We start from the raw sequence: 15,615 nt of genomic DNA, 5'->3' as shown, positions 1-15,615 counted from the left end.
AGAAGTGAGAGCTTTGAAGTAATTTTCCAGCTATTCTTGCACGAGATATATCGCCTTTATACCCTTGTAAAGGATTAGGTTTAGTGATAAACTCAGTTATTGTAATTTTTGATCGAATTCAATTGTTTGTAAAACTTCCTCGTCAATTTGATGCTTCTATTTAATATAAGAATGTGTTGTTTCTACGTTTCATGTGTATTTTGACTTGCTGTTCATCCTCACTAAAATTAATAATTTAAATACGCACGCGGAGAATTATTAATAATCACTGAACTGTGCTTTGTAACGCAGTTGGTTAAAAAATTCTTCAAAGATATTCTACCAATGTTTTTAAACCATGAGCGCACCATTCATCCATCGACTTCAATTGAGCCGAACAATTCACTCATTACAGTCAAAAAGACTCTTTAAGAAGGAATCGCTATAGGAAAAGCATATATGCCATGTTCATCACATTTTGAAAATTTTAACTCATCTAGAGCACTGTGAAATGATATCTAAAATATCGCCATGTAATACAAAACAATTGAAAAAATCTTGAAATTATTGCCTTCAATCATTGCTTTCCTGTTGAACTTGCTATTTCAGCAAATTTCTGCATCGTATTAAGTGCATCTGAACTCAAATGTGATTACTAAGCTTTCGCCGAAATTCTACCGAGGCGTTTAAAACGAACTATTAATTGCATGGGCATAACTGAATTACATGCATTAAGAGGACGATGACCTAGATTTATACAAAAAAAGTGTATTAAGCCTATCAGTTAAGGTCAGCATAAAAGACACCACCATCACGAATGCTAAGTTATTGATTCTGCCCCCCCCCCCCCCATTACAGGAAACATTTGAAGCGTACCTTGGAGTCCATTTATTAGACCCAGCCACCTTGCTCTGACAGTTAATACCAGCAAAGAGAAAGGTAATCGTACTCGCTTTCATGGCTACTTGATGAACAAAACGCTGACATAAGCTCGAAATACGTCCGAAAATAACCCATAAACTCTTTCTGGAGAAAGTATTTTCTCGGAACGGACTTGAAAGTCGTCTAGACATAAGTCGAGTCCATTCTTTTTTCTCAAAATGTAAGACTAAAATGATAATTAAACCTTTTTACTGAATAATCATGGGGATTGAATTCACCGTAACCAGTGGAGAAACCAAAACTAAAAGAAAAAATACCTTTTTTTTTCCAAATTTAATGACGGCGTAACGGATAATGGAGCCCGTGGCATGTACGAGTTGGTAGCTTGATCAGTTGCAATTAATGTGGGAGTATCCGGCACTAGAAAGCATTTTTCCATGACACATGATAAATGTTCTCTTCTCCAAAGCTGGACAAGGGAAAAACATTACTTTGATCCCGTTGATAAAGCCAAAGCTTGTACTAAAGCCACAAGAATAAATCAACGAGATCAAAAGACGCTTTTCCTTTATTTTTACTGCAGATTAACCGCTGTCAGTTGATGCTTTGCTTTATCCCATTTTCAGCCAACGTTTAATCCTTCCATTTAGTTTCTTATGTCAACCAATCGTGGTCCAAGTTTATTCGGGCGTGGTAAGCCCAAGTCGATAAGACATTCTTCTAATGCGCTCAAGAACGATCGAAACTCACTCCGTCCTTGTCAAAATGTCAGTCTGATGCAGTGGTATTACTTCCCACTCGACGAAACACAACGGCACCAGAACGATCGAACAAGCGTATGGCTACAAAAAATAGGTTCTACACCGAGCAGTTAGCACACCAATCTCTCGATGACGGACTTGGTAGAAAATGATGCTAAAAATCGTTTATAAGAACTAGATCCTGGTCTAATTGGCATTCGTTGTTTAAAGAATGACCCTATTATCTTAAAAATGGTCAAAAATCCAAGTTTTTTCTTCATTGCAAATTATCTCTCCTGAGAAAAAACGCTTATTATATATACAATTGAGTCACATTAATGTGACCACAAGTGGTAAACAACACTTGGTGCTCAACTGTCTGTACTTCAGTTGATCGCAGTGATGCCATTTGTCTAGTGGGTGGTGCAGGCGAATGTTTCACGAACTGCTAGTTTTAGATATATTGTGATACTTGGCTAAATTTGACATTCGTATCTTCTTTTCGGAATCTGATCGTGTGTTTATAACTACGACAATAAGAAAACGTTTCCAAAGCTAACATTTCATTTTATATGTGCAACATTCCAGTTCGCGAATATTCCTTTATTTCATTAGCTACTTCACAGTCTGTGTCAGAAACACACAGGAAATGGTCACAATAATAGAACTCAGCTGTATTAATTGGTAATATTTCTTTCACGTCCACACAAGTAGGTACGAATCCCTGTATTTGTTTTCTCGTGATATCAAGCATGAGCATACAAATTTACAGCGGAAACAACTAGGCTTATATCTCTTTCCTGATGTCCATATATTTACTCAATTAGTCAAATCACAAAACTACGTCAGGGAATTCAGAAATGGTTGATCCGTCATTGGCAATGACAGGGTTAAAAAAAGTCAACGAACTCACTTGATTTGAACGTAAAAAAATTGAAATACTATTTCATTCATGTTTTTATAACCAAATGAGGTAAAAACATTCAAAACAAAGGGATAGAGATGCGATAAATTTCAGTCCCCAAAAACTATATATATATCCTTATTTCAACCGATGAAAGCCTCGAAACTCCCGCAACTAGACTGAATCTATTTGTGAAAACTCGACAACTTATATCCGAAGCTTTCTCTCCTTTCGAGCAGAATATGCAAACCATAGATTGCACCGCATGATAGCGTCTCTAGTGCAATCCACTCACTCATATGGGAACTTTCTGTTTCCTGGGAGAAAATTTCAAGCATGCAAATACGTGTACGATTTCTTTATGTAACCACTCGCTGGCAAAAATGCAAATCATGGAACTTATCATTCATAAATTATTCATTGCATTTTTAATCATATTTAAAATATCTTTTTTTGTGAGGAACACAAGTTGGGAAAGTTTGTTTTGGTTTAGAAATGTTTAAAGAAAACCGAGCCAAGGTATTTCATAAGGTGTATAGACGTCCCGTATATACAGGACTTTCTCACAGTCGGTAAAAAATTGTCCCAGTTTGTTCCGTATTTCAATTTCGATAGAAAAAAATCAATAAAATAAAATTTTCGATCCTTAATAAAAACTTTAAAAAATTCAACACTTTCAAATTTACATTTCCTTTGCATTGTCAATGGAAAACAAATATTCTTTTAAAATGTAAATAATTGCAGAACAATATTAATTTATACGAAGGCCTCATTATAGTATTTGCTACTTCCGTCAAGATTCAGCTTAAACTAGAAGGTCCACTTATAATTTAGCTAACTAAGCCGTTCTAAACTAGAAGAGTTATTATTTATGACTATCAGAGACATTAACCCTTTGGCTGCGCAAATAGTCGAAGATATGCTTCTCTTTCTCTGCTCAAGCGAAACACAGCGGCGTCGGAGCTGGGGGTGCTGTGGGTGCTCGAGCACCCACGGAAGTTTGTAGAAAGGGTCCGAGCACCCACAGAATTGATTCAAAAATCGAAATTTCCTACATGAATCTCAAGACGGGCACCCACAGGTTCGAAACACTTCCGACGCCCCTGGCGAAACACATTTTTTTTCGCTTTTCTTTTGTGACAGATAGATGACAATCAAACTCACAGATGCTACACACATCGAATGCATGCAATATCGGATAAATGAACAATAAGAGCAAATCTGTCAAAGGGAAATAATAAACGAAAAAACAATATACTTTATATTCGTACGACATCTATACCTCAATACCTCATTTTGAGAATTTCATCTAAAAAAAACCAATTCAAATCATCAATGAATGAGTGAGCAGGCTACTAAGGTTATCATTCGAAAGCGATGGGAGCAGTTAAAGGGTTAAGGGAAAAGAGTCTCTTATACAAGAATCCCAGCAATGGAAGAATATTAAAAAGAAAAAACAGTTATTTTGGTGAAACTATCTGTTGCAGACAAAGTTAAACATATTTTGTCAAAACGTGTCCACACCCACTCCGCGGTATTCCACACCGTAAAAGCAAGTTTTGGGTGTGGTTACTCAAAATCGACCATTAAAGTCACCCGTGTGCTAAACACGCCTCAAAACTAGCTTTTGCTCTGCGGAGCTCTGTGAGTGTGGACACGGCTTAAAATGTTGTGACCATTGTACGTGATTATTTGTGTCAGTAGCTCTCTCTCTCTCTCTGCTGCCATCTATATTACCTACATTATCAGTTAAGGGCTATTCAAGATAAACGTGTCTCGTTTTTTGGAATTTTAGGAACTTGGATACCCTAGTCATTGACGACTAACTTACACACACACACAATAAATTTTATTCGTACTCATTTTGGCTGAATGCCTACGATTGAATGTTGATTACACGTCCATTATCAACAATTCCTGTTCAATCCTCGGTCTTGGAAATGGCAGGAGATGTAGTGGAACCACATTTTGTTCTCGTAAAGGAATCGCAATGTGACAAAAGTAGGAGAAAAATCTACTCCTTCGACCTATTGTACAGGTCTTTGCTCCTTTTTCCGGAATGCGGTGGTTTATATCCGAGTCAAATAAAAATAAAATGGGGACCAATCTATGCTTTTGGATAAGAAACGGGAAAAAGGCTCTATTATATAGAGTCCCGAGAAAACTTTTTTCCCGGGCGCCAAGACGCCGGAGCATCTCGTGGATGATGAATAGATATGTCGTCCTTGGGGCATCGTCAACGACGATATGCACCACTTGTTATCGCAAGCGGGAGTCGTCTCTCTTTTCCAGGTGCATCAGCTCATTTTAATGTATATACATGACGAGTATAACCTCGACGGCAATGTTAACTCTGTTATTTGAATGTGCCAAGGATTATCGCTTTTCCCGATCCTCTGAACATACGTTATAATAAGAATATATCAGTACACGGCTTCTTGTCAAAGCTTGTCGAGAAGAGAAAACTCTGTAAGCTTAAAAAAGAACCACGATAGACGAAATATTAAAGAGGGCTTTAAATTTGACAGCCATGATGGATACATCAGGATCTGGTGAACCTGAATATTATTCCCTTTCTGTAATGAGGTCTCGTAAAGCATAAGTTGCTTAAAGCCTTAGTGTAAGAATGATATACTTACTTCTTTCGATGATATGTTTTACCGAAAAGCTACGCATAGTGACAGCTTCGCTATAATAGCCTAGAGTTTCATGCATCTCTGCAGTTTTCGCTTTTTGTATGATCAAGGTTGCTCATAATCAGTGGCATTCCACCATCGAATATTCATTCGGGGCAAGAAAGACATATATAATATCTGAAATATTTGACCCAGATACCAAATATGCAAGTATACCATATCAGAAAAATATTTTAACTTTATAGGAGTTATGTTGAAGAATAATTCAAGCTCCAACATTGAAATGAAAAGAAAAATGCTAACGGTTATTTTTGATCAATCAGTACAGATAATGTCTGTCTATTGCCCGTGAAAAAAACTGACAATCAGCAAGGGACTACTTTTAGCTACTTCTGCTTTCTTTTGGAACTCGCATTTCATTTTCATTGATTGCTGCGTAGCATGCAAAAGGTTAAAAACCGACAAACAAGGATGAACGGTTCACCTAAGAACTAGAAAAGTATTTATTATCTCAACTAGTTCATTGGTAACATGGGATTTAGTATTTACATAAAAACTGAAGAAAGAATAGAGATCGTTTAACATGGGGGGGGGGGACAAAATACTCTAAAAACCATGAAGCATTAAATTGGAATTTAGTTACTCGTAGGAAGAGCACGGCTGATAATAAATACGAAGCACCTGATATATCCATATAATTAGATGTCTAAAAAAATGGCTTTTGTATCGTAAATGGAATTAAGAATAGCCAATTGCCCATTATCTAGGAGAATAAGAGGAACCTACTGATCAACCCGCGGCGAATACGGGTGATTTGCGTGAAACGACATTGCTGAGTATACGACGTACAAACACAAAGTCACAATAGGCATAATGCCCTACGAGGTGGCTGAGAAAAAGATGCCCGTATGTCATATATTTCTAAAATATAGCAACCCAATTAAAAATGCAATTATAAAAACTAAAAACTATATATAAATACAATGGCCATAAAAAATATTTATGGTTGTCTTAAAACTATACTACTACTACTAAACCATATCTGCAATTCGTCCACATTCGTTTGCGGAATTTCTAACGAATTGTCACAAGTTGGAATGTGTGTGCACGTGTTGTGAACCTAACGTGAAGTTTATTACTGCGTAATGCTTGTTATGTGCCATCTGCCATCAAATTTTCTAACTATCAGTGAAGTGCAATGGTTGAATAATTGTACCGTTGTAGGCCTGTTTCTCTCTGTGGTGAGACTTTTTAAAGGGAAAATCGTCGCGTATTCGCGCCCCAAAGGTGAAAACCATAAAAGACCTTGAAGTCGGACACCACAATATACGATATACTGTAGTTTGGAGAGTCAAGAAGTTTTGAAGACAAGACAGGAGCTATACACTGAAGATCAGCTACCTGCCATATATTTATTCGTCTCATTATTGATGCAGACAAGAAACCTAATCGGAAGCATCTTTAATGTAAGGGTGAGAACATAGTGCATCCGTATTTCCGATTCTGGAAACCCGGCTTCGTCTCCTATTGTTTAAAAATCAGAATTTCAACATTTTATTAGCTTTTAAAGCGGGCGACTAACGGGAAAAACTGCTTGATGTTTCCAATATTCCGGCAATCAGTAGCGATCGGGCCAATCGAAATAAGGAAATGCTCCACTCATGTACATAGCGTGTCGTCGCTTTACGTGAACTGGCTATGAGAAGCAGAAAGTACCCCGGAAAGAAAATCTCTTTCCTTTCCGGTTAAAGATTCCGCATTTGTTAGACTTAGCACAGTAGAACCCCCGTTAGCGGACACCTCCCTTAACGGACACTTTTCGGATCCCCGGTCCCGTGAAATAGGGCTTTAATATATTTCATTCCCCGTAACGGACACTTCGTTAACCGCTTATATCCCTCTTTGGGAGCCATGTTCTGATTTGTGGTGGTGGACAACTCTCGATAGCGGACAGTAAAATCAAAATTTAATTTTTTTTCAAACTCTAATTTGTGAAGTTTTGTACATAAATCGAGAATTTATCACACTCAACGATGATTATGTATAATCCCAAGCTTGTATTGGTAAATATGACAATTCGTCAATTAATTATTTGATTAACTTAACATAACTATGGTCCGGGATGCTGATTCCGGATGGTAATGTTGGTTTTATTTGCACATGTTGATACGTGTGAAGAAAGCCAACATAATTGATAATGTTATGAACGCTTATTTCGTCTTGAAACTTATTTTAATTTAATTTTTATTGTAAAATACGTGTAGTGCACATACCATGTACGGGTAAAAATAATTAATGGGTTTAATGAAGACAGGAAAGGTTATAATTTTCCCCATATTTATCAACCTCATTTGGGAATTATACATAATCACCGGTAAAAGTGATAGTTGAAGTGAATTTAATCAAACTTTCTTTATCGAGACGATTGATGATTATGCATAACCACCGGCGAATCACGTTTACATACAGTAACGTGTAGGAACCAATTGCGACCGAAATGAAACGTCGTATAAATGTGAAAGTCGTATAAAAGAGGTTCTACTGTTCATCGTACCTGCCCAATAGCGGACATTCCCCGTTATCGGACAAAAGTTTTGGTCTCATGGGTGTCCGCTATCCAGAGGTTCTACTGTATTTGAGCTAGATTGCGAGCGATAGAAGATAATGATTTATTGATTAAAAATAAAATGATATTTGTCAATTTTCATTTGAAAACTCAAACTTGGTACTCTCGCAAATTTGAAAATATCCAGAGAATCGTTCAACACCAGCTCGTGGTTAGGAAAAAACATGACGATATTCACCACATCTGGTTTTTTTTGTTTGGTTAAGGAGAACTTATATAATCGAAATATTTTTAATAATTATAAAATAATTATACCAGGCCTATATTTGGTTTTTTCAAAGGAGGTAAAAACCCGTCAAAGGTAAATACCATACCAATCTTACCATTGACATGCATCCATTTTGTGATCGGGGGATTTTCAATCCTCTAAATTCATCCAACAGATTGATTATAATTATAAATATTATTAATTAACGAATAAAAAAACGTTTGTATTAACTTTATTATTATTATTTATTAAACTGAACCTCTTCTCTCTCGAGGCGAGTTTGCTGGGCCTAGAATAGATGGGGAAAAATAATAAATCTCCCCCCCCCCCCACTTTCATACTTTATGGCAGGGGTGGCCAACAGCTGGCCCACGGGTGCCCGACAAGGTAAAATTATCAAATTAAAATTAATAATTTACAAGGTGTTAAATCAAATTTGTGATCATTATTCGAGCTATTCTCGTTCAGCGGAAAACTACTTACATTCATTATTGCTAGTGACGAAAATAATTTACTATGTTATCACCAACGCCCGGATGATGTTGCTCTAAAAATCTTGAATAATTACTAGAAAATGCTATCAAAGTAGTAAAACAAGTTCTCTTGAAGAACTGAGTATTTTCGATATGTCGAAAGAAAGAGTTGACAGCATCAAAAAATTATAGAATAATTTTTTTCTCAAGTTTTTTTTTTCTCTCTCGTTTAGATTCATCAAAAATAACAATTTTTCTAATAAACGAGTTATAATTCGTGAATCGATTAGGAAAACTGTTGTTATGGCCTCTCCAAGGGTAGGGTTGCAGGGTTTCGACTTGGGGGCCCAAGACGAATCTTACGTTTTGTTTTTTCACAATAAATGCAGTATTAGGAGTCTCGTGAAGCATCTGATCGGATGGTTCTGTTGCTAGATGCGAAGGGGACATGACTGCCGTACTGGAGGAGGGGGAATAGGGTTTTTTCCAGTAAAAAACTAAAAATTAAACACCCTCCTCCCCCCCCCCCCACCGATGAAATCCTGTGTGTGCATGCCAAAATGGTTACGAAGCGAAAAAACCAAAACACATCCTTTATTTTATTTTCAAAGAAATTCAAGCATATTTTTTCATTAGTGCTCACTGCAATTAGTATTCATATAATTATTTCAATCTTTCCCCTTGTCAAAAAATTTGAAAAGTGAAAAAATACCGTGAAAATGCCAAAAATGTCCCAAAACTAAAAAAAATGCTCTAACAGAGTGAAAAAAAATATAAAAATCCAAATGTTATCAACATTCGGGTCCTGGTTATCAGCATACCTTTTCGAAGGCACATACTGCACCTAAAACTCGACAAGAGTGGGCAATTTGTTTTCCTACTTTTTCTGCCACATCGTTTGGCAAATTGCCTATTTTATCAAATAGTAATTGCAAAAAAAATTGGAACAAATGTGAGAAGAATTCAAACTATAAATAGATTTGATGAAATAATTTGCAGAAGAAACTAATTTTTGATGCATTACATGTGGCTGGGAACGTAACCAAATGAGCAACCAATATTGCTCGGAAGATGAAAGGGAATACAACGCCGACAGTGTAAAAGCCCATTCGAATCTGCTTTTTTTTTCCTTACGTCAGCATTTTTTTTTCGCTTTTTCCCCTCCCACCGGTTTGAGCAGCAGAAATGCACTATGAGCACCTTCCAGACACGAGTAAACCACACCCACTACCTCATTCGGAAAAAAAACCAGGATATACTATATATAATCGCACCCTAATACCAAACTTGTAGAATTATGATCGAAGGTTCTGATCACATTCTTCTTCTCTTCTTTCATCATTCTAGTAGTATGCTAAGTAACGATCCAAAATTGAAATGTCTCGCTTTACATCACACGATATTTTTTTTTAAGTTCATTTTCACTGAAAATTTAAAAATTTGTGCTTATTCCTTCGAAAGTAACTAAATTGAGAAGCTAGCAAAAAATATTATAGTATTTTACTTATTATTATAGTATTTTATACGAAAAAATATACTTATTGAATACAATCAACCACCCAATAACTACACGCGTGATTCCTTGAGAAAAACTAATATGGAAAAGTCTTTCGAGTTTTTTGACTTGACCACTGATTCCGGAGTTATTAAAAATGCTTCAAAAATTGATAACATTACTTCATAACCCTGCCAAATTCGCCGAACATAAACCGAACGTATAACTTGGTGTTTTTGAACCTGATAAAAAGCTGTTGACCCTAACTGAAATGAAGAAAGATAAGGATGCCCCAGTAGCACACCAATATAGAACGATGTAGAGATTTCAATACCACTCTAGTCGTTACCGATACCGTTCGACGTAGAAATGGCATACATTTGTCGACGTAGTTCGACATAGAGAATCAGGAGAAATTTGGATTATTTTAAAAGGGACTAAACTATCGTACAAGATATTCTCCTTCGAAACAAAATGCTGTAAAAATGAGAGTAAAACTATTTTGGGGGAAAAAAAGAAGATATTTCGGTTACCTCTTTCCGACGTTCGGTATCCATTCGACGTTCCGATGTCAGACCGGTATCGGTGTGATATCCTATCGATATCGTTGTGCTTCTGGGGTGTGAAAACCCGTTTCTTCCCCTTGCATATTTCAAATTTTTCACGGTTGTTATACCCAAAACTAAAAATGTTTTTGCTTTGATAAAAGTGTTGCACAACGTCGGTTGTTTATTTGATTTGTCTCGTCTAAATGAATAAAGTATCACCAACAATTTTGAGACGATATTTTTTTTCCAGTTCCAATTTAGAAGTTTTCGAAGATTTACATGTTGTATCAAATACAAACACAAAGGCCACAATATCACGTCCTTTGATTGTAATTCTGCAATACAATTAAGTAGATTAACACAATAAGTCTGTCGAATGAAATCGATCACAGTTGCAAATTATCATGACGAAGTCAAAAAATACAGTTTAAAGTTTTCTGTGGGATGTCATTTATGGTATGAGTGTGTATAAGAAATAATGTTCAAAGCCATATGAAGAAGAATAGACGGTATAGAGAGGACTTTCATTGTGAAAAATGAGAGTGAAGGGGGATTTTCGTGAAAAAGTTGAGAAACGACATACAAGAGTATCTCAAAGGGGTGGAAAAATGGCATATTATATATACGCCCCATAAATGATAAATGAACCTCCATATGAAAAAAGGACCAAGTTCTGCGGAACCATGTAGGCAGGAATAAATTTCGAAGTCGTCAAAATTTTTCTTGTGAAAATGTAGTAAAAGTTGTAGTAAATGAAGTAAATTTATCAAGACACATAGCATGGTTTCATGGTTTCATAAAAGACAACATCTCAGCGCGATAAAAATCACTTACAGTCACATGGGAATGAAAAATTTCCATTGCAACATGTAGAATTTAGTATGAAAATGTAATTCTATGAATAATCAATAGAAAAAAAATCTGAACTTATTATTAATTAATTCACCAATTAATTAATCCACTAATTGTTTTGAATATGTCAATTCATAAAATAATTAGTTTGATTGAAAGTTTCTGATTGAATATCATTGTTATTATTTTCCTGCTTCTACCAGTCACCTTTGTCATGCTACCATTTTTACATTCGTCATTGAAGTTTTTGTGCATAAATTTCAATGAAATTTTGAAATTGCTCTGTTTTATTGATAAACATGTGGTCTAATTAAGGCGACAGGATAAAAAACTGATAGCGCAGTAAACACTATGCACTGTGTATACATTTTCCCTCAAAAGATTTCATTTAACAGTAAAAGAGAACAAATTAGCATATTTTGGCAAAAAAAATGTTGATATGGTTGGAAAAAAAATTCGAATAGATCTCATTAAACTTTTCAAATCTATTGATAAATTTTCCTATATAGTGGATGAAGGTAACACGTAATAACAAGGTTATTACATTAGTCCACATGAAAAGAAAAAGCGCCAATCTCTTGAAAGAAGACCAAACTTGGCTTCTAACGGGATTGAATATTTCAGAGTACTTTCAAGAAGCACAACCCGCTGATAGCTGGGGGAGGGGGGGGGGCAAATTGGCCTTCATTGGGTGTTTGGCGCGTAACTGACCATTACAAAATTGATGACACGTCGCAAAAATTCAAAACGTTATAATTCCCGGAATAGTCATCCTATTCTAAAACGGAAACACTTTTCGATATTAGTTTTCCCAAACAATCACGTGTGTAATGATTGAACGGTCGATAGTACCCACCCTGTATATTATTTGTCTGCAAATATTATATTAATTTGTCTATATATAGTGCATATTTGGAAAGACTATTTTCGGTCCTTATTTAGTTCACGTGATCTCAGCATTTTACGGCTCACTTAATTAGAAATATTTCAATGTGATTTTAACAGTTATATCTCTGAAAGAAAAAACTAGTTTAATTCACGGAACTTGAGAAAATTTGGCATGTTACTAAAAGAAAGAAAAAACAATAATAACATTCAAATCATCAAAACATTGTCTAATACGTTCAAAATTTGTTAAAACGGAATAAATCTAACATATTCAACAGTTAGGACTAAAACTAATGCTTATTTCACAAACTGATTGAGACAAATTATTATATGCAGTAGCATAAGCTTAAGGCGGACATTGAGTCCATGGCACGTAAGAGCAATGATGCATCTAAAGTCATGAATTTTCAACAAAGTTACACTACACCAACTATAACCTTTTCAGCAGGGAACTTCAATAATTTATTGCGCTTATACAATGAGCTTAATGCGTTACAAGACACTCTTTCTACACCCACGCGCTGTCTTGGAACGACATTCAGCTTCACGTTTTCGCTTGACAACATCATAAGATGTTCCCGTATGTACTGAGACGAACAGCAGTATCGTAATTGGACAATTGTTCTGCAGCAAAGTTACTGAAAGAGATAATTTGAGAATAATGCCTGCAGATTCTGGACCGATAGTGCGCAAACTTTTAGGGGTGATAGAGAACACACTAGGATAAATCTTTCTTGTCAGAGAGTGGATGAGCGTGAGTGACGCTTTTAGGCTCTTGTGGCCTACTTAGGTGATGTCGGATAAAAGTGCCATTTGGAGAAGAAAAGAACGCAAGAACTGCCATAAAACTTCCTTGCATTTATTTTCAAAGCCTTTTTTTAAAATGCCTTATACATATTTTTATATTTATAATGCATTTCTTTATAAATAGATGGCATTGTGCGGCTTTACCCTTTCCACGGCATTGTAGAAATCGTTAAAACCCTTTTTAAAATGCCATAACTTTTTTTTAATGAAGTAGCTTTTCTACCGATTATCAGTGGGTGCAAAGTAATAGGGAAAAATGTTCCCCATTGAGAAACCAACTTTACAAAATATTTGGGCGTTCGCATACTCAATTAATTAAATCCTTCTGAGGATTTGTATATACTTTCATCATGTGCAAAACCAAGGTTGCAAATGATAACCATAGTTTCTCAGGATGAATATTCCACCCTAAAAGACATAAAATGCATTTTTTAGTGTGTCAATAGAAAAACCCTTGAACAAGGTATTTGCTGCAGTTCCTTGTGTTATTTTTACCTAAGAGTACTCTATTTCGATAATGCTAAACAGGCCGGTTGAGAAAAAGTTTGTTCTAATGTACTTGATCAATAACATGAATTCAGAATCACCCTGTATTAAGTTCATAGAAATTGAAATACGTACACAATTGCTGACATTCATTCAAAGAACCATCAGCACCATCGTTAGACAGACGCTAATGATAAGTATCAATATATATCTTGATTTTACTCGTAAACAATTTCCTACTCGATCATGGATGAGCATGCATAAAATACTGCGAAATAAAAGAAATGACTGTATGATAGTCCTAATAGCAGCATTTGATCAATTGGACAAGTAAGTACCTGAGGATGTTTTGATGTATCTTATATAAGGATTGTGCCTTATTGAGTTGAAAACTTACTACGGTTCCAAAGATGATTTACAGAGTCTCTTGAAGGTAGTTTGGAGAGCTTTTCCTGCTCATTATGGCCACTCAAGAGAACCGTGGTGGTGTTTTTCTTGACAATAAATCAATAAACTTGCTTTTTCCCTTCAATATATCAACTTTTTTTTGTGTTCTAACCTCAATTTGAGCTCTCTTGTGGCAACTTAGTTCCCAAAATAATTCCTAGATTAAATGTGCTGTAAGACCAACTGGCAAAACTGTGTCTACGTCACAAGATATGGATTTAATGAGGTGTAGATAGATAGCGTGGAGCATCAGGTACTACAATAATACCAGTTGGTCTTTTAGTTCTCACAAATTGCGGGTATATTAGCACAAATCCACTTGGTTAAACCACGGATGTTCAAATGGCTTCATTTGGATGAATTTAAAGACCAGGCAAACACCAAATTACCTAGACTGCTCCTCAAATCACTCCTTGACGATTCAAACCGTGTTTCGTGGCATATTATTCTGTTAGAACTGACCATCACCTCTGAGAACACACACTGTGGCTATAAAAGATAAGTATTTGCTAAGTGATCGAGAATTCGGCTATGAAAATCTTGTAATATGAATAAAATCAGCTTTAAGTTGGATAAAATACATAAAAAATAGTATGATATTCCTGAAGAAAACTGATTCAGTTCGGTTCCAAAAAAATTATTCTATCAGACAATCAAAGAAACTGTTATACTAATCAATTTTATCGCAAGACTGAACTCGCTGCTTCTTTTTATCTTGCATTTTTTAAGAAACTAAATTAATTAAGTAATTATCTGGAATTTGTAGCTTAACACACATTTATCTTAAAGAGAAAAGACATGAGAGAAGAAAACATGATGAAAAAATCTTCTTATTGCATGTCATAGAAAATTTAGAAAAGAAATTCTCAAAAGAATAATAAAGAGGGAAATTATACTTATACTGCATTATATATTTGAAGTAATATGGAGTTATAAGAAGATTAAATCAATGCTGTGAAGAAAGTTTTAAAGCTATAACGAGCTTTTTTTTGCATTCTATACCAGACCAGATTTTTCAGTTTCAATGCATTATATCACCAATATTTAATGTACACTGGTGTAAGAAATTAAGAGAATTTGCAGACTTGGTCGATTATCTCTAGAACTACTGTACCGATTTTAATGAAATTTGATATGTACATACATTGATACAATACAAAACAAATAACCATTCAATAATTGTTTAATACACACGCACGATCGTACGTAACACTCGTTGGAGTCGGAAGGTATGAAACAGCGGTTGCAGAATAAACAAAATAATGGGTTAATAGATGGGGTAATAGGGGGTATGGTCCCCTCTTACAGATATACAGGTCTCACAGCGTGATTTCATACTTGAAATAAGGCAGTTTATCATTTACTGTGGCAATTGGTCCCACTCGTTCAGCAACGCTGCTTTCATTACCTGGATGGCTCCCGGGGGGGGGGGGGGGTTGCGAGTTGCAATTGCCCTCCCCAGAGCGTCCCAGACATGCTCTATAGGGTTAAGGTCTGGAGATCTGGCTGGCCAATCCATCCGGCGAATATCGTCACTCTCTAGAAAATCGTTGAGCAGAAGAGCTCTATGTGGCCTCGCGTTGTCGTCCATTAAAATGAACTCAGGGCCAACTGCACCCCTGAAAAGGCGAACATAGGGCTCCA

General features: G+C 35.8%; 1 protein-coding gene across 2 annotated transcripts in view; it reads right to left on the bottom strand.

Annotated features, from left to right (window-relative positions):
* LOC149072138 (trissin receptor-like) overlaps window positions 1-15,615 on the bottom strand; it is a 107,736-nt gene that overhangs the window by 74,460 nt on the left and 17,661 nt on the right. Inside the window, exon 2 of one of the 2 annotated variants that reach the window (XM_089246854.1) lies at window positions 14,361-14,460. The exons of the other annotated variant lie outside the window; for it this stretch is intronic. Within the exon in view, the coding sequence (XP_089102980.1) occupies window positions 14,361-14,436 (76 nt within the window). The 5' untranslated portion in view covers window positions 14,437-14,460. The remainder of the gene's footprint in view (window positions 1-14,360; window positions 14,461-15,615) is intronic. 2 annotated transcript variants of the gene reach the window in all.

The sequence above is a fragment of the Pholcus phalangioides genome, unplaced genomic scaffold, assembly GCF_987345545.1.
Source record: "Pholcus phalangioides strain wild (caught in Gottingen) unplaced genomic scaffold, Ppha-v1.0 ptg000017l_1, whole genome shotgun sequence".
In the NCBI taxonomy this organism is placed as follows: Eukaryota; Metazoa; Arthropoda; class Arachnida; order Araneae; family Pholcidae; genus Pholcus; species Pholcus phalangioides.
The sequence above is the reverse complement of the archived record's forward strand: the minus strand, read 5'-3'. Positions and strand labels throughout refer to the sequence as shown.